The sequence below is a fragment of the Vigna unguiculata genome, chromosome 7, assembly GCF_037176805.1.
Source record: "Vigna unguiculata cultivar grain cowpea cultivar isolate G323 ecotype 2 chromosome 7, ASM3717680v1, whole genome shotgun sequence".
NCBI classification, from domain to species: Eukaryota; Viridiplantae; Streptophyta; class Magnoliopsida; order Fabales; family Fabaceae; genus Vigna; species Vigna unguiculata.
In genome coordinates, this window is record NC_140798.1 from 4,118,300 (window position 1) to 4,146,116 (window position 27,817).

The 27,817-nt window shown below is 31.7% G+C and overlaps 1 protein-coding gene across 5 annotated transcripts; it reads left to right on the top strand.

Annotated features, from left to right (window-relative positions):
- The first annotated feature begins 3,098 nt into the window (after positions 1-3,098).
- LOC114191852 (serine/threonine-protein kinase CTR1-like) lies at positions 3,099-27,809 on the top strand. 5 transcript variants are annotated; one of them, XM_028081282.2, is made up of 17 exons: positions 3,099-3,440; positions 4,367-4,668; positions 4,765-4,906; positions 5,125-5,228; positions 9,356-9,561; positions 10,181-10,276; positions 10,488-10,628; positions 10,758-10,798; positions 16,767-16,835; positions 16,985-17,085; positions 17,198-17,282; positions 17,367-17,465; positions 19,043-19,111; positions 19,241-19,372; positions 25,596-25,695; positions 26,697-26,870; positions 27,624-27,809. In XM_028081282.2, the coding sequence occupies exons 1-15, from the start codon at positions 3,219-3,221 to the stop codon at positions 25,635-25,637; spliced, it is 1,851 nt and encodes a 616-aa protein (XP_027937083.1). In that variant the 5' UTR covers positions 3,099-3,218; the 3' UTR covers positions 25,638-25,695; positions 26,697-26,870; positions 27,624-27,809. The 5 variants fall into 5 exon arrangements, with proteins under 5 accessions (XP_027937083.1, XP_085531918.1, XP_027937080.1 ...); XM_085675792.1 differs by lacking the exon at positions 27,624-27,809 and adding an exon at positions 27,236-27,527; XM_028081279.2 differs by having other exon boundaries at positions 3,100-3,440; positions 25,601-25,695.
- The last annotated feature ends 8 nt before the right edge of the window (positions 27,810-27,817 follow it).

Consider the following 27,817-nt stretch of genomic DNA (forward strand, 5'->3'; position numbering starts at 1 on the left):
AGCTTGAGGAGTCATTCTTAGCAATTACAATGATTGCCTAAAAGCTAAAAATGATTTAGTTTGTGACCTTTAGATCAAAGAGATATAGTAAATGTAGATCATTGTGACAATTTATATGATTACCCCATTTTTCCTATAAATACGTAGTGGGTAGTTATTACAGAGACCACCTATTATTTTGAAGAGGACCAATAATTGGCTAGGTGTAAATAATTTACTTTTATATCACATTGATAATGATGTCCTATTTCAGATCTTACATCCCATTATATAACATGAAGTGTTAATTGTTAGCATTAGACAATCAGTGGCGGAACTTGGACAAAAATGTAGGGGAGCCAAATAGATTTGTTATATATAATTTTTTTTTAGTTAGAAAAAAAACTCTTCATCTTTTCTCTTCATTTCCTCTGCTTAAAATAAGCACATAATAGTAGAATTCAAAAAAAATATTACTATCATTCACTATTATATCATGCTATTATTTCATGATACCAAATTATGAACACCATTTTAGATAAGCCTTTCGTACCTTATCAATTTGATTTTGTGGTATTGTCAAATTTGAGGCCGTTTTTCTCTCGTTGTAATGAATTTTTAAATTCAGTATATTATAACTCTAAGAATTTTAGATATTTGTTTTTTATTTTCTTGAATTTTGGTTCTCATGAAATTTCTCAAGTTTAGTTAACGTAAATGCACATTTTTTTTATCTTTATCACAAGCCTACCTCTTTAAAAAAAATCAATTTTTTTACTTTTTATCATAATCTTTCTAATATAAATTTATCATCTCTCGCCTATGTGAAAAAAATAAAATTTATATTCACAAATCACAATCATCACAATGCAAAACATAACAAAACTCATACCACTTTAATTAAATAAACAACACCGTATGAGTTCAAAACTTAAAAAAAAAATTACCATAGACAGCAAAAAAATACAAAATCCCTAAATTTCACAATTAAGGATTATAATAATATGGGGAAAATTATAATTAGGGTTCATACCAATTTCATAAAAGAATCCCTAAAATCATAATTATGGTTTTATTAATTTGGGATAAACATTCTAAAAAGAATCATAAATTTAGCATACATAAATCATAGTAAAATACTAACTTTGATCTGAGAGATCATGCAATAATGTATACTTCAATATAAATTTATGTGTTTTCCAACCTCTATTTCCCACTCTATCTCTTTGTATTTATTCCTCTTCACACACTTTCATTATAATTTACATGGTGGAAAGATCTTATAACGAGAAAAAACAAATTTAATCTCTTTTATAAATCAATGTCTCCATTAAATTTTTTTATTTTATCTTTTATTATAATTTCATAATATAAACTTAAAATAAATAATATATAAATATAATTTAAAATATATATAAATATATATAAAAAAAATTAAAAAAAAAATTGGGGGAGCCACGGCTCCCCCTGGTCACCACATAGGTCCGCCACTGTAGACAATGGAAACCCTATTAGACAAGTCTGAGATCGAATAAGTTTTGATGATAACAAAACGTATAACGAAACAAACAGAGATAAGTCCATATATATGTTCCAGATAAGCTTAAAATGATTAGAATTATATATTAGATAAAGCTATGGATATAAGAAGGGTCGGTCAATGAATATAATTCATTAGACATACATACATGACCATTAGACGACCCAAAAATGTGTGCAATGATTGCTTGTGAATATGAATATATGTGTGTGTGTTTAAGCCAAGCATTACTCAACAGGGAACATGTTAATGTTTGAAAGAAATAAACAACATATTAAAAAGCAAGGCTTAGACAAGCTTAGTTGAAAACACTTGTTTAACGAGTTGAAGGTTGGATCAGACGACCAAGCCATTAGACAACTCAGGTTCTACACAAGTGTCAAACAACTTGAATTAGTTAAACGTGTAAGAGTGTAAAACGACTCAAGACTATGAGTGACATTACAAGAACCAAGTGACTCAAACGGTAAAAGAGAAAAATCAATGTATAAAATGTCTATGTTAAGCGACTATATGAGTCAATTTAGAAATTATTAATAAAGATGATTTGTTTTATTGATGTAATTAACATAATCTTAGTGTCAATTTTGATAAAAGAATCATTGATTCGCTTCAATAAATTTAACAAAAATAACCAAATTGCATCAATTTTTTAAAAATCGGGACCAAATTAAAACTTATAACAACTCGAGGACCAATTTGAAACTTTTAAACAAAAACAAGGACAAAAAAGTAATTAAACCTATATTTTACTACAATATTATTATTATTATTATTATTATTCCTAAAATATATTTTAAACTAATAAAATAAAAAAATTCAACATAATGTCATGAATTTTCTACTTTTATGTTAAAAAATTCACATTTTTTTAAATTGATTATAATTTTTTTTAAATTGATTTTATGTTTTATTGTCTGGTGTTAAAGTGAAATTAGTCTCAAATGTTATTATGATCATATACAACAAATATTTAATACGTGGAGAGTTAGGTTAATAATTTTTGATTTTTAAATATCAATAAATACGAAGTAAGTATATAGTTTATAATGAAATAATCAATGAATATTTTATTTAATAATAACAAAAAATTATAAATAACATGATTAATTTTTTTAATAAAAATAAAAATAGTTATAATATCTTTAAGATATCATTCACAATACACACTAATATAGATAATATTTATTATTATTACTCACACAAAACATAATGTTGAATACAATAACTAATAGAATTAGTTATATTTATAAAGGTAAAAATTATAAAAGGAATATGCAGCTAAAAGTAACAGTTGCAAAATCTAATAATATTTATAAAGACAGAAAGGTAAAAAGAACAAACAAATATCAACAATTGGACATTACCTTATTTTACATATATACTATATATAGTTACAAATTAATAGAACTTTATTTGAAATCATGTAACATCTGTGCCTTAAAACTGTCATGTGTGACACGGAATCACTTTTGTAAAGATGGCCAGTGATAATATCACAAATGTAATACTTTTTATTTTTAGAATTAATTTTTTTTATTGAAAAAGGGTATTTACTCAACATAAAAGAATGGGAGAATGAATAAGGAGAAAAAACAGTTTGTTCAGGGAAAGAGGAATCACCTTTCGACTTCGGTCTGAAAGTTTTTTCCATGTTTGGACATTTGAATAGCGAATTCCAGTTCTGATAAAAGGAGGAATGTATAGTGATGCTGCTGCTGAGGCCGAATCTGAATCTGAGCGCAACAGAATGAGTTGTGGCGCTGATGAAGAAGAACAAGGCTCCTTCAAGAGCTTGGCCAAGCAAACGGAGCAGAGTTATCAGTTGCAGCTAGCGCTCGCTCTTCGTCTCTCTTCTCATGCTTCTGCTTCATCCGATCACTCTTCGTCTCCGGCTCAGACATTATCACACCGTTTTTGGGTATATTGTTATCTTATGAAAATAGCTGTTTCTGTTTGTACAAGTAGGATCATGTTTAGGTTTATTAATGTTAAAATTGATTTAAGCTCCTATTATTTGGATTTAGGATTTTTATGTTATGTAGTGGATGGATTTTTGTGTTTTGTTTTTGTAGACCTTGGAATACTAAGGTGGAAACCCAACTCCACGGGATTTTCTAGTATATGATTAGAAAGATATCATTATTTATAAAAGAATGGACTAACATCAACTCGTTTTATTATTATTATGATTATTATTATTATTTAAGTAAATTAGTAGGTATCTGAATTCAGAATACAGAGTACACAGAGGGGAGGGATAAGGAGAGAGAACAAAGAAAGAGGACGGGACTGAGGGAAAGAAGAGATAATAGAAGACATAATACGGAAAGAAGTTGACTATTTTTTTTTTTTTTTTGTTTAGTCAAAAGCTGTTGTAATTTATATGCAGCTTTCAACCCAAATAACTATAAATCTGCAATCTCAGTTATAGGAAATAATTGATTTCCAAAATATCCTCAATCTCATGACACATTACATATCACATAATTACAGAAAAGTTTATTTTATTTTATTTTCTTCTAAATATGCTTATGGAGGATTTTACCCAAACAGACCTAAGTTATATTGATTTGACAACTTTGTCTTTATTCAGTTCATTTCTTACTTGTGAGATTATACCATTTATTGATTCAACTCAGCTTAGTTTAGTGTAGCCTGTTTACCAGTTATAAGTAATCTGGATTTTGATACTGTGAAGTAACTTTAGAATCATCCAGGCACCTTTAAATTGAATGCTTAATACATGAAGCTATACTTGTCATGTGCACATGTTTTGTGTTTAAGCATTAAACTTTTCTTCAACAGTAAAGATATTGAGTGTCCATATGCTTTCATATTTGTCAGGTGGATGGTTGTTTGCTATACTCTGACCAAATTCTAGATGGCTTTTACTTAATCCATGGGATGGATGCATATACATGGACTCTAAGTACTGATTTGCAGAATGTTGGTATTATTCCATCGTTTGAATCACTCATGTCAGTTGAACCTGGTGATGACTCGTCAATTGTTGTGGTTGCCATTGATAAATCTAGAGATCCTGGTTTGAGAGAACTGCAAAACAGGGTAGCAAGTCTTTCAAATAACTGGATTACCACTAAAGATGCAACTGATCAGCTTGCAAGTCTTATTTGCAATAGGATGGGGTCAGTAAACTGTCTTCATTTTTTGAAGAAATGAAAAATAATTGTTTCGGAAAGTCACAATTACATCTTCCTAATGAGTTTTATTGTGTTTTGAAGGGGAGGGTCTTTAACCGAGGAAAATTTAGGTATACGCTGGAAGGAATGCACCCAACTTCTTAAAAGCTGCCTGCACTCTGTCATTCTTCCAATTGGAAGCTTACCCATTGGCCTTTGTGTCCATCGAGCGTTGCTGTTTAAAGTATAAATCATTCTTTAATGCTTTGTTTATAATGATTTTCTGGTTACATTATTTTTACATCAATATCACTCAGATTAACATACCTGTATTTCTTTATTTATTATTTTCATTGTTCCATCGTAAAGCAGATAACTGGGAGTTTCTAACAGAGAATATCCTTTATTTTACATATTAGTGAAGTTTGATTGTTGAATGTTCTATAACAATTTCAATTGTAGGTGTTGGCTGACTTAATCAATCTACCATGCCGTATTGCAAAGGGCTGCAAGTATTGCAGAAAGGATGTGGGAGCTTCATGCATAGTGCAATTTGGTTCTGACAGGTTTGTTGCATTAGTTAAGTAATTAAATTTACACATGGTAAATTTGATAATGAATATATATTTTTTAATTATTTGCATCATTGAGAGGTAGGTAAGGAATGGTAGAAAAAGTAAAGATGGGTGTTTGAGATTTTTTTTGTCAAACTTAGCCGCTTTTGAATTAAGTAGTATTCAATAAGGAAATGTATATTAAACTTTATATTTTTTCCATTTTCTATTTACAAATTACGTTTTATTTGGTTGATAAGTTAAATAGGTAGGAAAGAAAAACAATAAGAGAGGAAGGATTTGAACTTTGTTTGGTTGAGAAGTTAAATAAGGAGGACGAGAATAGTGTGAAAAAAATGTCATTGGATGGATAGAAAGAAGTGCAGAAAAATTTTCTGTTATTTAGATAAATAGATTGTATTATTTTTTTTTACCATAATTTAAAATATTAAAATTTTCCCTTTTTTTTTAAAACTTTTTAATCTTTTTATAAAAAATGTTTATCATTAATCATTATTTTTTTAATGTTATAGAAATATTTTTTAAAACAAAAAATAGAAGTACTCAATCAAAAGACAATTTTCCTTTACTTGAAGGGAATGATGACTTTTTCTTGTCTATGACGTGGAGTGCTTACTGTTGCCTTTCCTAAATTATGTGCGCGTGTTTGCGGGATAATTGAAGGTTGAAATCTTTCACTAGCTGTGATTAAAGAATGAAAATTATGCAGTGATGAATTTACAAAGGTACTATTTGAAGAAAATTTTATTGGTAAAGTTTGAACTTTAAACTACATTCTTCCCAAATATTGGCTGGCCAACAAAACAGGGAAAAAGATTCTTTTTCTTACCGTTATTGACAACCTAGGTTCTGCTTATTTTTACAAATGAATAATAAATAAAGCATAATACTTATTCAGAATAAAATAGAAAAGACAAATAGTAATTTTCATATTTATAAAATTAATATATTGAAAATAGTTTTAAGTACATTCTTACTCTATTCTTTATAAAAGAATTATAAACATAAATTGCAAACTACTCTATAAAGATCCCGACATTTATATACTCCATATGAGCTTATACGTATTTTCCTTTGATATATTTCTTAAAAAATAAAATGGCCCAAGATATATATCTACATTTTTATGTAATTTATGACACCTTGGAATTTGAAAATAAATTTAAGAAACATCAGTTAGAACTTCGATTGTTTCTTTCTTTTGTTCTCTTAGTTTTTCTCTTTAATGTTTTGTTTTATCTTCTGGTCTTTGTTTAAAAGGATTCTTTATAGCTGATGGTATCTAATTCTTTCTCTTCATTTCAATGTATTTATTCTCTTAAAAAAAATCGTTGGTGTGTGTTTGAATCTTGTAAATATGTTAGAATCCTATAGATATAGTAACAAATGATATTAGGATCAATCGATGATATTAGGATAAATTAGATTGATTCTGTATTTGTGTTATTAGCCTAAAATATGGCAATTGAATATTCTGTAATCTTGTTCTCTCCCCTATAAATTGATTAGCTTCGCTGTGGTTTAAACACAAGAAATTCATCATATGCCTTGGTTTCTCAACATGGTATTTAGAGCCTAATGAGGAATGAAACTTAATTTGTTCTTTCCTTGTGGGCACACTGTTCATAGGTGTAGATTTGGCTTATCCATGGGAACCCCGAAACTAAATGCGCTTGTTTTCACCAACTCTGCCACTGAATGTTATCTACTGACAAGTAGGATTGCAGTAACTATGATTCTCGAGTCTCAAACATCATACTCTGGCTCAAGGGTCAAGGTTATCTTGACCATCTCACTAATAAAGAAGAAATTGTGGTTGAAATTGATTAATCTAAATGTAGTAAAATTGATGCTCAACTTTATGGGATCGTCAAGTCTACTATTCATCTTTCAGTCAATTAGATTTTCTACTCCCACCCAGGACATGTCTGAATCGGTTTGGACATAGGCCAAGTCGATTTACATTATTGATGTACAAAATCTCTATAGTATGTTAGCAAGCACCTCATGGATGTGAAAGCATTGACACTTAATGGAGCAATGTTGACCTGTTTGGGTAGTATAAGCGGTTTTCTTCTAGATTTTATTGAACTTTTGCCTGCGCCACAACCCCTGCTGAGGAATTGGAGAATCATCAGACCATTTTTGTGTTACTAGCTTTTATGGATTATTTGCAGAGTATTTTCGACATCAAATTTTAGGATCTCCCTTTGCCCACACTATGTCTATTCCTTGGTCCTCTTTCCTTCGCATTCTTGCTAAAGCAATCATTGACTGGGCAACTAGTCTGGCCTTTGTGCCATCTATCCTTATTGATTTTCAGCCTTAATCTCAAACAGAGGTGATCGCAGTCATTCTCGTAAAAACAATGGTGATCATTAATCGCGATTCAAGAGTGACCATTGCCACAAACTTGGTCACACCATTGATCGTTTTAATACCTGCATGGTCCCCCCTAAAACAGTTAATCTGGTAAACTTTGCTCTTACTGATTCTTCTGCATAGTTTACTCCTGCAGAAGCTGCTTCTACTCTCAATATACCGCCAACAATTTTTTCAATGATTTCCTTCAATGGTATGGGGACCATTACTCTTTGGGTCCTTAGTTCCTTTCTGTGGCTATTGATCATATAACTATTAATAAATCTTTTGTTTCTTCTCTTTCTACTTTTAGCCATTTATCTTCTATCACCAATGCAAATGGTTCTCACACAGTCCTGAGGTGTTAGCATTGTCCATCCTCCTCCCTCTCTTTCTATTCGTAAGTTGTTTATGCCCCTGTGGTTCTCTTTAATTTATTTTCCATCAACAAACTTACAAGGTCCATTGATTATGTCATTTCTTCTACCACAAATTATGATTCTTTGTACGACTACAGGATGGGCAGACGATTGGTTTCAAATATAAGAGTCTCCATCCCCCTCTCAACCCATCTCCCCCACCCTTGCAAGTTTATCATTATTGCACTCGTCTTATACTGTTGGCACCTAACCAACAACATCACAAAGCCTCCTCCGATATACACACAGGAATGGCAATTTGGTACAGATAGTGCCTACCCTCTACTTGTTCTGTCTAAAATAATGTGTCCATTACCCGCTTTACCAATCCACGAAAAAATGTCTGCGGATATTTTTCACTTTTTTTGTTTTAAATAAAATTATTTAAAACTAGTTCTTTAAAATATAAACTTAGATAAAAGAATTAATTTTAAAGTACAATTCAAATAAAATTGCACAAGAAAATATTAATGCAAATAACTTGATCTTTCTAAAATACAAATTTAAATAAGTTGCATCACAAAGTATAAGTTTAAAAAAATAATCTTTTTGAAAACAACTTCAATTTCATATGTCTAAATAAAAAAATATATAAATATATAAAATTAAATTCTAAACAATTCTTCAATGATTAATATCTCTCTTTCTAAGAACTTTATTTTGATCACTTGATCTTTAAAAGTGGGTGTCCATTACTAAAAGGAATTATCTCACAATGATTAGTGTGTATACATTGGTTGGATACCAAAATTGCCTTTGTTCCTTACTCCTATATTTGCTTTAGTTTGAAGGGGGAGTATTAAAATCTTGTAGATATGTTAAAAATCTTAAAGATATGATAAATGATGATATTAGGATCAAGATTGATGTTATATTTATGTTATTAGCCTAAAATAGCACAAGTGAATATTTTGTTATTGTGTTCTCTCTCCTATAAATTGAATAGCTCCACTCTGGACTTTTAAAGAAATTAGAGAAACACTAACAAAAATTTAAACTAGTAATATTTTCTATTCCACCAAAAATCTATTATTATGTAATGCATTTTCAAATGGGGGACTGAACTTATCTGCAAGCTATGTGAAGGAAGGTTGTGCTTATGAATTTTGGTTAGGGGTGGAAACTAATTTTTCTGGTACATCAGTTCAATGGTATTTTACTATGGTTTGTTTTTTGGTCGTAATTAAATATCAGGGTAACCGGAGGGAATCTTTTTTACCAATGTGTTTCATTGTTTTACTTTTTCTTATTATATATAAAATGTGTATGGCATGGTTTTATTAGCTGAAACAAAAGCAAGCTCAATTAACATAGAAATATGCGTATGCACCTCTGTAGGGAGTATATGATTGATTTAATTGGAAGGCCTGGGGCAACATGTCAACCTGATTCTTTTCTGAATTCTGCTTCTTCAATGTTGGTTGCTTCACCATTATGTCATCCAAAGTTCAAGCCAGTTGAAACAGCTGAATATACAAAGACACTTGCTCAATTGTATTTCTTGGACAGTCAAGCACTTCATCTTGTATTTGATACTACATCAGGTTATTATCTTTGCGCTCGATGCTTTTTAAAATATATATATATATATATTTATGATGGAACTAGTCTTGTGAAAAATAAAAGTTATTTGTCTTTATACTGAAAATTACTAACTCTTCCTTCTCTTGATTACCTTTGCTTTTACAGTTACATTGCTCTATTTTTAACCTTAACTGAATTTTACCTTTGATTTTACGTGAAACATTGAAAGATACCCTACACACAGAGCAAATTATTTAGACAATTTGCATCCTTTTTTTTTTTTTTTTTTTTTCCTTTTTGTGCATTTTCCTCTAGAAGCACATGATTGTTGAAGTTGTGGGGTGCCAACCTAGTTGGGTTTGTATACAACGTTAAAATATATTGACTAAATTGAATAATTATTTTCCAAAAACATGTTTTACTAGTAATCTGCCATAATAGTTTTACATTAATTAATTTTTATATTATAGTCAATATGGGACTGTTACTATATATAGTGTATGATAGTTTGTGGTTTGTGGTTAAGGAGGAAATAATATAATCATGATTTCAGGATATAAAGGTTGTATGAGGAGTATTAAGAGATTAACATGGTTTCTGTCCATACAGCTCTAAAATTACTAATTTCCATCATAACAGGACCTGCTGTTAATCACAGTGACAAAATGGATATGCAGCGAACTGAAGCTTTGGGTGCAAATTATGCCGGTGGAAACAACCATCTGATTGCTTTGAGTAAGAATCAAGTGTTTTTCTTGTCCCATATGAAAAGTAGAGAAATAGTGGAACCATGCCTTTCTCAAAAAGAGCATACAATACATGACAAGGACTGACTGATATATATACTAGCAAGTAGGATTTTAATAATTAAGCTCAAAATGCTCTGTATGCTCTATTTTTTATTTGTAGTGGCATTGGATTCTCCACATTTTATATTCTTATGCAGTTCCTGGTGCAGAGGAGTATGAGTATTTCAATGAAGTAGACCAGACAGTCTTGGATTATCCAAGTCATGAAGTTGATCTTGACGAGGAGGATCTGGATATTCCTTGGAGTGAACTTATTTTGAAGGAGAACATTGGGACAGGTTTTATATTTTAATCCTCACACATGATGCATACACTAAAAATATACTGATTCTGTGAAAGCTATCATTTACTTAGGAGAAAATGTATCCTGAAACAATGAAATAAGGACAATGATAATTGTTTTTCAGGGTCATTTGGAACTGTCCTTCGTGCAGACTGGCGTGGTTCCGTAAGCATTTCTTTCTTTGATTCTTTACATATTCCTTTGTCCACATTTTAATGATGATAGTATTCCTGCTAATTCTATTCCATTTATTATGGTTTGTGGAAATTAAGCATGGGAATGCAACTTGATTGGATTTGTCCATAAAAAGAAAGAAAACCTTCTTACCAATATGACCATCATTAATATCATGCTCATTCACTTTGTTTTCACGGTGTCATTTTTTTTATATAGCCATGGTATACAATCTATAGAAATTGAATTCTAGACAAAATTCAACTTAGATGAGTGGAGCTTTTCTCCTTAAACCATACAAGAGTCAGTTCCATGAAACAGAACAAACAGGAAGCAAAAAAGTTTAAGGAAGTAGTTGACATTCTTCCTTAGGCATAAGCTTTCTTCAATACGAAAAAATGATCAGATACCCTATCATATTTTATCCCCTCCCATGATTTCATTCATCATTTCATTTATGGTTCTCCAATTACCAACCCCCAATCTTCTTTTTGTCAGCTGTTCATTCTATTAAGAATTTCCCTCTCTTTTCCAGGTTCCTGATTCCTCCACTTCTTTACTTTTTTCGTCAATTTTCCTTTTTTATGTCTTTGCTCCTCTATACTCATACACCAAGAGGTCTTACTGCTACTGGTATGCCCACTTTTCTGGTTCTTTTCTCTCCTATATATTGGGTCAGTAGCCCACCCACCCCACCCCAATCAGTTTGACCTTTCCCCCTGGGGAAAATATGGTAACCACCTGTGGATATCTTGAAAGTTCTCCTGAGTACTGTCATGATAAGTTTTGTTCGAATTATGAAATAGGCTAGGATGTTAGGCTTGAATCAGCAAACAACAAATCATAAAAGAGATTAACAAACCCATGAACCTTTTTAAACTTGACTCATATATTCAGCTTTTTAACTTTTAAGAGTTTATCTAATGTAAAAATAATATTAAAAATCGATTAATGACATATATGCGTAATATAATACTCTTAATGCAACTAAAACTCAATATTTCCACACCATAATAAAGAAAAGTAGAAAAATCACAATAATAAACTATGATAGCACATTAATGCTAAATAAGATTAAACTACTTGGGTGATTAAATCATTTATAAATTCTTAAAAATTGTAAGTTCTTAATATTAAAACAATTCAAAAAGGAATTAATTTCTTCAAGTAGTTTGAATGTAATAAATTATTCATTGTTGGGTAAAAATTGGACAAAACATACATTTGATTTCAAACTTGTTAGCTTGCTTCTTGATTCCATAGTTTGTGCGAGTTTAGCACAAGTTTAAAAAGATTACCTGGGTGTATTCAGAAAAGAGCTTGATAGTGAGTTAACTTGTTTTCTCTCAAGGCTGTTGCGTCTTTCAGAGCAGGCCACTTCCAGACATTGCCTCCACTTTTTTCGTGTCAGCAAGTATGCCTAGACCAGATATGATATGACACAAATATTCCAAACTAGGATCGTCAACATATTCTCTTTAATCACCGAGAGCACTTGTGTTAAATGTTGGACATGTAGTTCAATAGTGCCACTATCAACTAAAATATCATCGAAAAAACTAACACATGCTTCCTTAAGAGAGGTCGAAGAATCTCATTGATTAAAGACTGAAAAGTGGCCGAGGCATTAGTCAACCCAAACAGCATTACTAAAAACTCGTAATGACCTTCATGAGTCCTAGATTCTCTTTTCTCAATGTCCTCTTCCTTCCTTAGGATTTGATGATACCCTGATTTTAGATCCAATTTAGAAAAAAATGGTAGCTCGTGCCAATTCATTCCAATAATTCATCTATGATAGGCATGGGAAATTTGTTAGGAACAATTATCTCATTGAGGGCCTTGTAATCTACACAAAACTGCCAACCACCATCCTTTTTTAATTTGAATCATAGGTCTGGAATAGGGGGTAATACTAGGTCTACTCATTCCCGCTTTCAACAACATATCAAGGACCAACTTTTCAATTTCATTCTTTTGATGATGTGAGTATTTATACGACCACAGATTTAGAATGGAAGCTCCTTCTTTTAAATGAATAACATGATTTTGTGTCCGGCTAGGAGGTAATCTGGTTAATTCTTGAAATACCTTGGTATGTAAATTCAACACATGAGCTACCTCCTTAGGTACTGGTTGGATATGGAGTTCTTCTTGCACCAGGTCTACCAAATACCTTATATCTTCTTTCTGTAATTGGCTGAGCAATCTTTTCAATGATGTTGATGTGGTAGATGACACAGGATCTCCTATAACCATCCACTATGACCTCTTCCAATGGTCAATTTTAGTTTCCCAAACTCCACCTTAACCTTTGCTAAGTTGGCCAGCCATTCTAATGCCAAGACCACATCAGCTCCTTCTGGATCTAAACTGAACAATTCCTGTTGAATGTTCAAGCCTTGTAACTCCAAAACAAATCTTGTGCATTTTACATGACAATGCACCTTGTTACTGTCTCCTACCTCCACCACATAAGGACGGGTTTCTTCAGCCTTTAACCCACATCTATTGACCACTTCTTGAGAGATGGAATTGTGAGATGCCCCCCAATCTAACAAGACTACAACCTCTAAATCTCCAATCTTGCCCCAAACCTTCCAAAACTTCTTAGTGGTAAGTCCTACCATAGTAAACATGGATAGTTGCTAAGCTTTATCTTTTTTGACATACTCCTTTCTGTCGCCTTTGCAAGTCACTAATTCGTCATAACTTGATAAATCTTCCTCTATTGTTAACATGTGTAATTGCTTATTTCTACACAAATGGTTAGGTCCAAATTTCTCATCACACCTAAAAGACAATCCTTTCCTAATTTTATCTTGCATTTCCTCATCCAATAATTTTCGAAATGTGGCTCCTCTGTAACGGTTGATTCCTTGAGTTTTAATGAGAGATTTCATGGCTTCCACCGGCTCCCCTTTTCCCCTACCAAAACTAGCTACCTGATTGCCTCTTTCCCATGAATAACTTCTCACCGGCCAACCTGATCTATACCCTATGTTCCCCTTATTCTCTTCCAACACTCCTCCTCTGGACATAATACAAACTTTACTCAACCATCTGAGCCTTCATCATCAATTCTGCGTGATTCGACGGATCATGTAACTTTACCTCCACCTTAATTTCTTCCTTAATCCATTCAAGACTATTTCAGTCAAGTCATTTTGTTCGATTCCTTTTAGAAGCCCTGCATATTGCTCAAATTGTTCTATGTAATGTTCTACTTTATTTGTCTGTGTTAAAGCAATCAACATTTCAAAAAGGATTCTTTAGCATATTAGGCTGGAACCATCTCACCACCGCCATCTTGAAAGATTCTCAAGTTGGATTTGGATTACGGAACGCCCACCCAATATCTTGACAAAAAATTTTGGAGGGGCCAAAATAGTATACTTAAAATTTACATATTAACATAACAAGAGTACATAATTTAGTATTGATATTGAAATCTTCTTGGATGTTTCTCTTTAAAAAGTTATAGTTTTGAATTTGTATTGAATATGGACCCCATTATAAATGATAGCTTAGATATTCTCATACTTAAGAACGTTTTCCTATATTATGTTTCAAAGAATTAATATGAAACTTCTCATTTGTAACTCTTTCAATCTTAAAAAACGACTGACTTTTCTAATTGAACAATTGAAGTTGAATCGGTCATTTTCACAAGTAGCTTCCCTTTTATCATTATGAAAGAAATGAATGTAATAGGTTATGATAAGTAAGTCACAGTTAAGAATCGGTTATGAAAACACACATAATACATTACATTTCCTTTTATATTCATACAAAATAATATACAAAAGGTTCTTGAGATTAAAAACAAATACTAACTTTTAAATTAATATTTTCCGAGACAAGAGAGAATTAAATTTTTTTCTTCAATAATGAAAGAGAAAATATAAAAATCAAGATTAGTTTGTGTTTAACTTCATGTTTTTTCTTGATAAATAAAAGAAAAGATGTGAAAATAGAAAAAAAAGTACAATTGATGAAAAACTGAAAAAACAATAAAAGAAAAAATAAATAATATTTTATGTTTTTTTATTCTTTAATATATTTAATTTTATATTTTGTTATTTATTAATATTATATATTGTTTCATAAAAAAAATAATTTAAATTTCATTAATTTTTAATAATATATTACATATAATTTAGGAAAATTTTAAAAAGTTGGGGGACATGGCCCCCTCCGGTCACAACTATAATCCGCCACTGTCCCACCATTGAAACCAATTTAACGTCTTCCCTTCTAAAGCAATCATAATTGCCTGCATTCTTTCATCTTCCGATACTTCTTTCAAACAAAATATCTTTCCAACCTATTCGTCCAACCATAAGCGTCATCTCTTACAAAGATTGCAAGTTTTGGCTTCTGCCATTGAGAGTGGGACTGTGATGACCACACTTCTTCTTCATCCTTTGAACCCATCTTTGTTTTCTTTGAACTATCTTCCATCATTGATTTCGACCCACTCGACATTCTTTCTACCACCACTATGAGCCCACTGATAAAGTTTTATAATATTTGACACCTCTCCTGTTGTTCGTTTACAGCCTTCTCTCCATCAAGAACCATCTCTTGACACATGCGCACCAAACCGTCTAATCTTGATTCCATCCTAGTATTGATCATACCACCGAACCCACGCCACAAATATCAAGAACGAGGCTCTGAAGGCCAGTTGATAGAACTATTATTCAAAACTAGATGAAACACACTAATCTTGGCAATCTTTATTATTATACTGAATCCAGTTCTTGCCACTGTCATAGGAATAGGATGGATTCTAAAAGAGTTACAATTGTTATCCAGCGAGGTTATTCAAGAGAACCCCACTCTCCTCACTCCAATTACAAAGTTTTTCCCCTTCCCCCCAAAACTTTCCCTGAACTATTTAAATAGTTCAGATACAATATACAATACCAAACTTATCACTGACAGTCAATAATGTTAAACCTTCATAAATCAATTTGATGCAAGAGTTTGAAGATGATGTGTTGAGGAGTCGGTGACACATGGTGGTGGTTGGCAATGAGTCAGGTACTGTAGTGGTTGGGCAGTTTCAATAGCAAGGTCATGTTAGAGCTACAAGGATGCAGCGGCTGTTGGAGAGAAAAATATGTTTGGAGGACATGGCGACTGATGAAGAGCAAGAATACTCGGAGAGTGTGGTAGCCCTTGCTAAAAAGCAAATATTTTTGGAGGACATGGTGACTGACGAACAACACAAATGCTTAAAAAGTGCAGCAGTTGCCTATCAGAGAGAAAAATGCTCTGAGGGCACAAGTATTGGAGAACAAGAAAAACACTCAAGAGTGTGTTGGTTAACGAAGAGAAAAAAAATACTCTAAGGGCATACTAACTATCAGAGAGCTAAAGGAACACTTGGAAAGTGTGGCAGTTGCTGGAGAGCAAAAGATGCTCAAAGGGCACAATGTAGTGAACAAAATGTGGCACCTGGTATTGTTTACCCGACAGAGAAAATCAGAGTGATGAAGTCAGGGTCAGTGTCTAGGGAAAAAAGGTATATCCTTACCGTGGATTAGTGACAAAGGAGGATGGTATTGCTCTGATGTCAATTGAAAGAGTTACTGGTGGTTGTGTGTTTTGTACACACGAGCATTCTTATTTATAATAAAGAAGACATACAATAATAAGGAAAAAATTCAATACCTAATAATGGGAAATATTTAGTTATGCATTCCCTATTTAATGTAATCAAAATCATATCTCTAACAAGATTCAACAACAATCACAATAGATATGGGAAAAGTAAAGTATAGTAAATTAGTATAATGTCCTTGCCATTCCTCACTTCATGAGCTAGTTTGAGTTAAGCTTAGTCCAATTTAAAGAACATTACCCATTTCTTTTTCTGCTTCTTTTCTCTTTTTCTATGTCTGGGTCAATCACAATCCAATCACTAAATGTTAACTATCTAATCTCTTAGGATGTTGCAGTGAAAATTCTTAAAGTGCAAGGTTTTGATCCTGGGCGATTTGAAGAATTTCTAAAGGAGGTATCGTTATTACTGGTTTTAATATGTATTTAATTTTCATGTTCATTTTTATATTTCGAATGAGGTTGAGGAAAAATTTTGCATTAGTTTTGTACATATAATTTTTTTTGTCCATGTGGATTGCTATTCATTCCCAGTTTATTTCATAGGTCTCACTCATGAAGCGCCTACGGCATCCAAATATTGTACTCTTGATGGGTGCAGTTATTCAACCCCCTAAGTTATCAATTGTAACAGAGTATTTATCTAGGTACAAAAGTTTCCTTTAACAATAAAAACTGTGCTCCTCGCTTATTTTTATAATTGGAGAAGATTTGGGGTGAGTGTGATATTCTTATGCTAATTATTTCTTTGAATTGCAGAGGCAGTTTGTACGAACTTCTGCACATGCCCAATGTTGGATCATCACTTAGTGAGAGGTGTCGCTTAAAAATGGCTTATGATGTGGTATAAATTTGATGATTAAAACTGTTAATAGTTTTACTATTTATGTGTTTTTAGGCAGACCTAAATGTTCATATGTTTGTCTAGGCAAGCGGAATGAATTATCTTCATCAAATGAGACCCCCCATTGTTCATAGAGATTTGAAGTCTCCAAATCTTTTGGTTGATGATTCATACACTGTTAAGGTAACTGTTTACTTTGTTGGAGTATCTGAAAAATATGTCATCATGTTATTGTTGTACGAATAAAATATGTTAATCTTATATGATATCATGGTAATATTTTGATATTTCGCACCATGCTTATTTAGGTAGGATTGGGAGGTTATCATCTGTAACAATATATAAAGAGATACTCCCACCTTGTGCACACAATTCATATTCATATTTATGTTTAATTATATTTTAAATTTTCACTATTTTGAACCTCAAACTATATGTTACATATCTATCTATCTATAACAATATATAATGTGATACCCTTATTTTGTGCACACATTTAATGTTCCTATTTTGCCCTTAATTAGATTTTAAAATTTCAATATTTTGAACCTCAAAATCATTATTGCTACATACATATACCAATATATAATGGGATACCCCATTGTGTGTACATATTTCATGTTCCTATCTTGTCCTTAATTATATTATATTTTAGTTTTTAATATTTTGAACCGCAAAACTATTAGTATGTTGCCTTTACATCTGTAACAATGTATAATGCAATACCCCAATTTTGTGTTCACATTTCATCTTCCTATTTTGCCCTTAATTATATTTTAAATTTTTAATATTTTGAACCTCAACCTGTCATATTATGTATTCAGCAATCAAAAAGAAAAATAGTGCAGATAAACTACTTCACAACACAGTTGATATTGCTTCTGCAGTGTTGTTTCTGATTCAAATTATTGATTACAAGTAAAATATAGAAAATAATAATACATATTTTTTTTATTTAAATAAATATATAAAATTAAAATTAATTTATGTATTAAATTTAACTCATTAAAAAAAGATAGTGTAATAGTGTGCCTGTGTTTCAGTTAGTTAGTATAAATAATATTAGTGCCTTGTCTTTCCTTTTGGATCATCACATCAAGCCAATATCAATTTAGATTGTTCAGTATCTATAGATTCCACCTTTTCTTTCTCCCCTCCATTACTGTATACTTCTTGACATGCTTCCTTATTTAATTAGGATTGGGAGTTTAGGATTAATATAAACAGGGTTAGTTCTGTCTTTTGCTTCTTGTCACATCTTATCATCACATTAAACCAATATCAATTGCACATCATTCAGTCTATGTTCACCTTTCTTTCTCCTCTATCTAAAGGTCCTATATTTTCAACATAGTATAAAGCAACAACATCCTTTATGACTTAGTGAGAAACAGCAGAAACACTCTTGTTACGTATAAAATAAAATTAGAAAGGGTTCTCCCTGATTTTGTAACTCTCCTTTTCTTTTTCTGCCCATAAATTATTAGCCGAATTTTAGGATGTATCTAGCCATGACAATTGATGGCTGCTAGGGTTATGTTAACTGTTCCCCATTTGGAAGAACCTAATTATTAATGCTTAACAGTGCCTGGATTGCTATTGCCTGCTGTACTAACAACCCCACCCTTACCAAAAACGAATATTTTTGCTTAAGCTAGCAATTTCCCATGCAGCCATTCACTAACGGCTCACATGTACATTTATGGATTTATATGAGCGTGCAGATAATTGAGCGTTGATGTTTAAATTATGTAATTCAGGTATGTGACTTCGGTCTTTCACGCACAAAGGCAAACACATTTCTTTCTTCTAAAACCGCAGCTGGGACGGTAAGTTCTTTTTATCAACTGAATCATTCCTGTGTCAAGTTTTGTTAAATTTCTCTTAACTACAATTATTTGATGATTTGACATTATAATAATTTATTCCTTTTCTTTTTTTCTTTCTGGACATGACAGCCTGAATGGATGGCACCCGAAGTCATCAGAGGCGAACTGTCAAACGAAAAGTGTGATGTATTCAGCTTTGGTGTAATTTTGTGGGAACTAGTGACCCTGCAACAACCATGGAGACATTTAAATCCTTCTCAGGTTATTTGCTTCTCCCCTGTGATTTTGATTTATTTAATTTCTAGAATACTGGATACTGTAGATAGAATAAAAGAATACTCTGAGCAGCTTGATCTATCCTCAAACACATACATAGCGTGTCCAATACAGGACACTAACCATGTTCTGGTCTTAATGTTGGAGTTGGTGTTTCATAGGTACCGATTCTACTTTTTGGACAGGTCCAAAATTCTTTGCCTTTGATTTAGATCATCTATTGCACAAAAGTAGTCATTTCCCTAATCACTTGAGATAACTTTTAGTAAAATTCTCTCCTATAGGTTGATATATATTAGGATATCTCACATGGGCTAGAATAAGGTATGTAATAGATTTTTTACCCAAAATAGCATGGGTCTTTTTTTATTTTCCAATAGCATACTATGCCTATTACTTACATCGATAGCACACTTTCTTTTTATTGGTTGCAATCTCATTGGAAAACTAGCCGAAATTCGGTTCTCGAGAAACTAAATTCCACGTTGGGTTTTCTATTCTTTTTGTTTTTCGACTTTTAAAATATTGGGACAGGGGAGAGGAAAAATTTAGGAAACAAAAGAAGAAAATGATTAAATTCTGAAATTATTTAATTTGATAATTTATAAATAAATAGATTTTTTAAAATTGAAATTACATAGATATGTAAATAAGATAAATCTTATGAAAGAAAAGGAAAGAATTGTAACAGAGCAATGAAAAGTCTGATATAATTTAGTTTAAATGTATTTATTTTAGAAAATAATTGTATGTAATTTATAAATGTAGAGAAATAAAATTTGAATAAATATTTTTTTAGAAACAGACATGTCTTAGGAAAAAATAAATAAGAGAAATGTGTAACTAAGAAAAATTTGTGAAGAAGAGGGAAGAAGGAATTGTAAAAAAAATCAATAGTAACTGTTTGATATTATTGAAATTATTGAGTTGTGTGTAATTAATAATAAAAGATTTTTGAATTGGGAAATTTGTTTCTTAAAAATTGATGGAAAGGTAAGAAAAAATTATTGAAAAATATTTTTGAATTAACATTTTTTTATTTCATTAATAATTTATTCTTATAATACTGATGTTTATGAATGTAATAAATATAATATTTGTATATTAAGTAATTGACTGGGAGTATTTTATTACCATAGGATTTAGTTTATATATATATATATATATGTGTGTGTGTGTGTGTATCTATTTATATATATATATATATATATATATATATATATATATATATATATATATATATATATATATATATTAATAATTTAATGTAATAAAATTTGGAAAGAAGTAAATTAGAAGTACATAATGGTAGAATGGATAAGAAAACATTTGGATATTTATGTAAAGAGGAATTGAAATTTAACATCAAATAATTGTAAGGGAAATGCACGTGATTGGATGAACATTAATATAAATGAGATTAGACTCATAAACACTTAGAGAATTTTAGATCTTCTAATGTTGTGATGGTTGATATAGGTAATGTCTTTGAAGTCATGAATGAGTTCCTAAGGAGTTGGTCTATGTAAATCCTTCGTTTGGATAAATAGTTTAATGTTGTCCCAAAGTGTTCATATTGCATGCTTGGATGTTGAAGTTGAGTCTTTTTCCAACAATTGTTCGTTGGTGCAACATTCTTATCACGTTTGATTTCTACTATGCACAATGTGGTAATTAACCACTCTAATTGGACAATGGTAGTTGATTTTAGTGACTTGTTTATAGTCTCCGCATAGTATTATTTTGGGTTATGTTCTTTAACAATTGATGAAAATACTAGTTGTGTTGGAATGGCATTGATTTTGGGTTGTCACATGTTTAGGTAAGACCATAGCTTTTTGGCCTTTCTATTATGTTGGCTCTTTGTATAGGTCCTCCGAAGTAAACTATTGCTATGCTTGTGTGGAAGTGATGTGGTTGGAGTTTGTGGAAGAGGTTGCAGTAGGTGAGTTTTAAAGCGTTAGAATTTGTTTTTGTAGATCTTGCAAACTTAGCATACAATTCAATGATCGTATTGAAAGGAAATTGAGACTCACAAGTTATCACTTGATAGGCATGGACATATGTTGATATTTCAACATCATACGTAATTAGACTATCATTGTTGAGTTTATGTTGTTAAAAGTACAAGTTTTTTAAATGTTGTATTCTTTGGAAGGTCCAAATATGTGCACATAGTCTCGCAATGATGCCGAAGTGTTCCATTTGAAGATGAAAAAGAATGTTGATTCTTTGGAGAGAAGGATGTTTAATTAGGTTTGTTTGGGGACGAATTGTTTTGTTTAGGGTTTACATGTTGTATATGGTGGATTTTCTAGCGTTAAGACCCCATCTAAGTTCACATGTGATAAGCACGCATTCCCTATGAGGTTGACAAGTGCACGTACAAAGCAAATGCTAATGTGCATGTCAGTGTAACATCTCATCTCATCCAAAGTCATCTCATCTTTGTTGAGCAGGCCTTCCCATTAAAGTTGATAAGTCTTGTTTGCATGGTAGAGTACGTGTTTATTTGATGACATGTGTCCTGGGTCGCTCATCCACCCAATGCATGTGAGAGTAACATTTCACCCTAGGTCACCTTTGTTTAGCATGCCTTTCCATTAAAGTTGGCAAGTCTTGTTTCCATGACAAAGTGCGTGTTGATTTGATGACACATGTTTTGAGTCATCCCATCTACCTAATGCATTTCAGGGTAACATGTCATCCACCTTTTATGCTTCTAGTAGAATAGAATGCACTTGGTTGATTGAAAAGGTGTCTTTTGGATGTGATAGAAGTGAAAATGGTTCACTTTGAAGAAATGAATCCGAACAATTTGTTTGGTGCCTCACTTGATCATTTAGTCATATGAAAATGATAATGACTTAGTGTAACACCATTTCAAAACCTACAGAATGCATACATCCCACCTTTATAATCAACTAAGACACCAAACAAATTGTAAGTATTAATTTCTTTAAAGTGAACTACTTTCACTTCGAGATTCCACACCCTTTCAATCAACTAAGTGCACTATTTTATACATGAAGCATACAAGGTGGGATGAGATGTTATCCTATGGTGCATTGGGTGGATGGGGTGCCTTAAGACATGTGTCATCAAATTAGCATGCACTTTGTCATGAAGACAAGACTTGTCAACTTTAATGGGAATGTGTGTTAAATGGAGGTGACCTTGGATGAGATATTACCCTTACATGAATTGGGTAGATAAGGACACGTGTCATTAAAGAAACATGCACTCTGTCAGATGGACAAGACTTGTCAACTTTAGTGGGAGTGTGCTCAATAGAGGTGATCTTGGATGAGATGTTACATTGACATGCACATTAACATTTACCCTGCACTTGTCGACTTCATTGGGAATGCGTACTTAACACATGTTACCTTGGTGGGGTCTTAACGCTATGAAACATATCATATACCACACCAGAACAATTCGTCCCCTGTCAAACGCCATTCTCTCCAAAGAATCAACATTCTTCTTCTCCATTTTCACATGGAACATTTCAACATCATTGAGACTAAGAATTATTTCAATTCTTATCTCACCGCTCTATTTGCAAATGGCCAAATTACCCAATGTGTAGACTGTGTGCACTACTAATGTGCATCTCCTAAATTTTTTAGGATATCATATAATTGCACCTTCAACCTCCTAAAAGACAAAGTCTGCACATATTTGGACCTTCCAAACAATAGAATATTCATGACTTTGTACTTTCGACAACCTAAACTTAGTGAGGACGGTCTAATTAATTACGAATGATGTTGTTGAAATGTCAACAAATGTCTATGTATCAAATGATAACCCCTTTAGTACAACCATTGAGTTGTATGCTAAGTTTACAAGATCTACATAACAAATTCTAACTCTTTTAAACTAACCTATTGCAACCTCTTCAACAGACTCCAACCCCGAGCCACCATAGTAGAAAACCCAAACAGCTACTGTCTTACCTATACACGTGACAATTCATCACAAATGGTTTTTTCATCAGTTGTTACATAACATAGCTCAAGTAATATAATGTGGAGACTGCAAATAAGTACCGAAATCAATTACCACCATCCAATTAGAGTTGTTAATCACTAAATTGTGCAAGATTTAGCAAAAATCAAATTTGACAAGTATGTTACACAAATGATCAATTGTTGGAAATAGACTCAACTTCAACATCCAAGCGTGCAACAAGAACACTCATGGGGCAACATTGAATTATTTATCCATATGAAAGATTTATGTGGACCGACCCCCGAGGAACTTGTTCATGACTTCAGTACCGATATAAACCGCCATGGCATTGGAAGATCTAAAATTCTCTAAGTGTTTATCCATTTATATTATTGTTCATCCAATTACATGTATTTCCTTTACAACTATTTATGTCAAATTTCAATTCCTCTTTAAATAAATATTCAACTTTTTTATTCATTCTACTATTATTTACTTCTTTCCAAATTTTATTACATTAAATTATTAATGTATGTAAATTAAATTGTACAATAATAAAATATTCCAAGCCAATTTTCAATTTACTTTTATACAAATGTCAAATTTGTTTACACTCATAAACATCGCTACTATAAATAAAAAAAAATGTTGTTTCAAAAATATTTTTCTTACCATTCCATCCTTTTTAAAAAAACAAATTTCCTAATTCATTGATATTTTTTTTATCATATTGATTACACACAACTCAATAATGTCAACCCTTTCCATTGATTTCTTCTTTCAATTCTTTCTTTCCTCTTCATAATTTTTTCTTATTTAAGCAATTATTTTTTAATATAAATATATTTTTAACAACTGAATAAAATTAGTTATATGACAATTTTAATTGCTTTGTTACAATTCTTTCTCTTTTTCATACAATATATCATATTTATGTAACGTAGATCTAAGAAAAAAAATCTATCTATTTATAATTCTTTTATCTAATTAATTAATTTCTGAATATGATCATTTCCCTTTTTTTCCTAAATTTTTCACCCACTAATATATCAAAAAAAAAAACAAAATTATCCAGCTTGGAATTCGGTTTCTCATGAACCAAATTCCAGCTGGTTTTTAGGTGAGATTGCAACCAAAGGTCAAAATTCGGCTCTTCAAGAGCGAATTTTGTTTTGGAAAAAAAATATAAAAAGTTCGCTATCTGTGTAAATAATAGGCATAGTATGCTATTGGGGAAATAAAAAAGAAACCAACTGTGTTGTTTTGGTGAAAAAATCAGACAAATTAATCTGAGAAACGGAGTATAATCCTCCCTAGTTAACTGTTGAGATTGAGTTTAGCTCAGTCTATTTGTATATGATATTAATGTGTAGTCTTAATGGGTAACCTGTAGATGTTTACTGCTGCAAATTTCTTACTCAAGAATCCGTCCTTGGGCACAATGAGGAAGGGTGTTATGATGTCTCACATTAACTAGAACTCTGGCCAAACTGTAATAGTATGATGTCCATCTTTAATATAGTATTAAGACCCTATTCAGTCCTAATATTGGATCAATTGCATACGTCTAGTTCTACAAATTTCATGTCTATTTGGATGCTATAAGGCTTGGTTTGTTGTTATAGCTTCCCCCTACCAGAATTAAAATTGAGAGTAACATTTAAATAATTAAATAATGGTAAAATGGTTTAATAGCAACAGAGATAAGTTAAGATAGAGAGAACAGTAAGAAATTTCGGGAAGAGGATAAGTGAATTCTCACTGGAACAGTAGATTCTTTTCTCTCTTATTGGGATATATTGGCTGGCTGATCAACCACGTTTTTTTCCTTAAGCAAATTTGACTTTCTTATTGGCCTTGTGTCTGGAGATTCCCTGGCACAGATGTTGGTAACTTCAAGTGCTTTGTTCCAATGATTTTCTCTTTTTTTCTTTGTTGTTTTTTTGTTTTTGTATTTTTCCAAGGGGGATTCCCTATCTTACCTTCTGTTTGTGACTTTTTTCTCTTAATCTTATCAAAGTCTTCTTCTAGAAAATAATTGTTATTCCTAAGCACAATATCATTCAGTTAAAATTAGAGACTGAGGCAGTTAGGTGTTATAATTGAGTATTTTCCTGGGTCATTTTTCTAGTAGCCTCTCTCTGCATGATGTTTTGTAATATGCATCAAGTGGCTTTTAGTTTGATATGGGAGTGCCATCTTTTTAATCGAAATGAGAGTGCTAAGGCATCACTATGTTGTTTGCCATTAGTGTAGGTTGTTGCGGCTGTTGGTTTTATGGACAAAAGGCTAGATATTCCAAGACATGTGAATCCTGAAGTTGCAGCCTTGATTGAGCTCTCCTGGGCCACGTAAGTAGATTAAATAAATAGTTTTGATTTCTTCTTTTTGTTTACATGAAAACTTTGGTTCATGGATGGCTGTTTCTCCTATGATCAAGGTAAGTGGTACTTCTGAAGTAATTACAGACTACCCATCAACTATGGCCATACTAGTTGTAGATTTTACTGAAATAATGTGTCTAGTCTATATACTATTGATTTATTTACAATAAAGGAATAAATAATGTAATAAAGGGTACATGGAAAGTAAATCGATAAAGAACCCAATTTTTAGTTTTACATGTTAATATATTTACAATCCAATCATATATTTAAGAACCACCTGATGCTAGAGCTTATGTGTGTCATATGCATCAAACTATTATTACATATGTCATATACATGAAAGCTTATATATTTTAAAAAATAAAATAATTGTAAAGTCTATATATAATCCTCTTCCTTGGGGGTGCAAGGTCAGGATGGATAGTAGTATTGTAAACAGGAATGCTCTGTGAAAGGAAGATTAGTTCCTTCTTAAACAATTATTGAACAATAATAATAGTTATATTCAGTGGAAAAGGGTCCTACCTACGCTTTCTGAGAATTATTCCGTTTTTCGGTCAAGGCGTGTAACAAGTACCACATAGGTTTTACTGAAATAATGTCTCTAATTCGGACACTATTTATCTTTATTTTTAATCAAGGAATAAATAATGAAATCAAGGACACAACGAAAGTGAATAAAAAAGGGATCCCTACGTTCTAGCTTTCCAGATTTCTATATTTACAGTAATCTATGCATATCTTTAACAGTATGATTTGAACTCAAATCAGTAATTAACTTGATTCGTATTTACTACTTTTACCAACTAATGTTGGTCAATTAGTTTTAATTCTTTGTTCAACAGATTCTGACACTTTTCCTTTTACCTTTCTTAGTTTTGAATCTGAAATTATTGTATGATATTGTGACATCCACGTTCAAACTCCTTCACAATCATTCTATTTAATATCTGTTGGTGCTGTAGGGAACCCTGGAGACGGCCTTCTTTCTCCTATATTTTGAAATGTTTGCAGCAAATAATTGCTGATGCTAGAGGTTGAACAAGTTCATACCTCATATCGATAGTCTTCAGCCTATATATACAGAGGAGAAACAGCAATATTGAACAAGAAAATAAATGGCATTGCGATTCATTCAGGTCAGGTGCTTTCTAATTTGAATAATATATTTGCTGCAATTTTATTTTTATGTTCAGTATAATACATGTTCAATCTCAAATTTAAAATAATTTATGAACATAGTTTGCACTAACTAAATAAACAAATGGATTGAGTGCTTTTTGATTTTTCCGGACTCAATTTTTAAATGCTTCTCTGCGGTTTTGGCTTATTTATTTAGGAGAAATTAGAGTAACATCAAAACAAGCTTAGAGGGAATCTAATGACATGTAGGGAACATACCTAGGAATATTTTCTTACAAACCAAACAGATGTGAGTCATTCTTAGGATTCATGATTCTCGGGTATGAAATAATTTCCTTATCCTTTAACTTATTGGGCTCAGGGGTCTCATCAGAACTACTAATACAAACATATTTGCCGTGATTAGGCATTCAAGAAATTCTCACAGTTGCGGCAATGACAGCTGAAATATCTATAGATTTTCTGTTTGAAATATTGTGAATAGGGAAGTGAGTTCTGTGTATTATGGTAATCACTGCAGTAGTTTGTATTTACTACTCTAATTATAAATAAGACTCTGCTGTGTAATTGTGACATGAATTTCACAAGTTTCTTGCTTTTTATCGTGCTCGAAAGAGCCTAAATAATAGGTTACCCAATCTTTAATACTCAAACTACACTTACACTGCTTTAGTTATGCTAAAATATATACCTCAAATGTGCTTGTGGCATATCAGATTGATGATTTGTGTGTATGTTTGGTTTGACAGGACCTTGCTGAAGAACAAAATACACCATTTTAAAATAACCTGCATTTTTTGTTGTATATGCTGTTTATATAAGCATACTCAGATTGTCATCTATATTACTGTTTGCTTCGGGTGCACCTATAATAATAGTATGACACTGGGATTCTAATTTATATTTACAAATAATGCTTTTTTATCTTATTAAAAGGGGATTC

Bases quoted from the DNA above. Each gene is read 5' to 3' on its own strand.
- LOC114191852 (XM_028081279.2), top strand. From the start codon at position 3,219: ATGTATAGTGATGCTGCTGCTGAGGCCGAATCTGAATCTGAGCGCAAC. The intron at 3,441-4,366 runs GTATATTGTTAT...CATATTTGTCAG, and splicing joins CATTATCACACCGTTTTTGG to GTGGATGGTTGTTTGCTATA. The intron at 10,629-10,757 runs GTTTTATATTTT...ATTGTTTTTCAG, and splicing joins GAAGGAGAACATTGGGACAG to GGTCATTTGGAACTGTCCTT.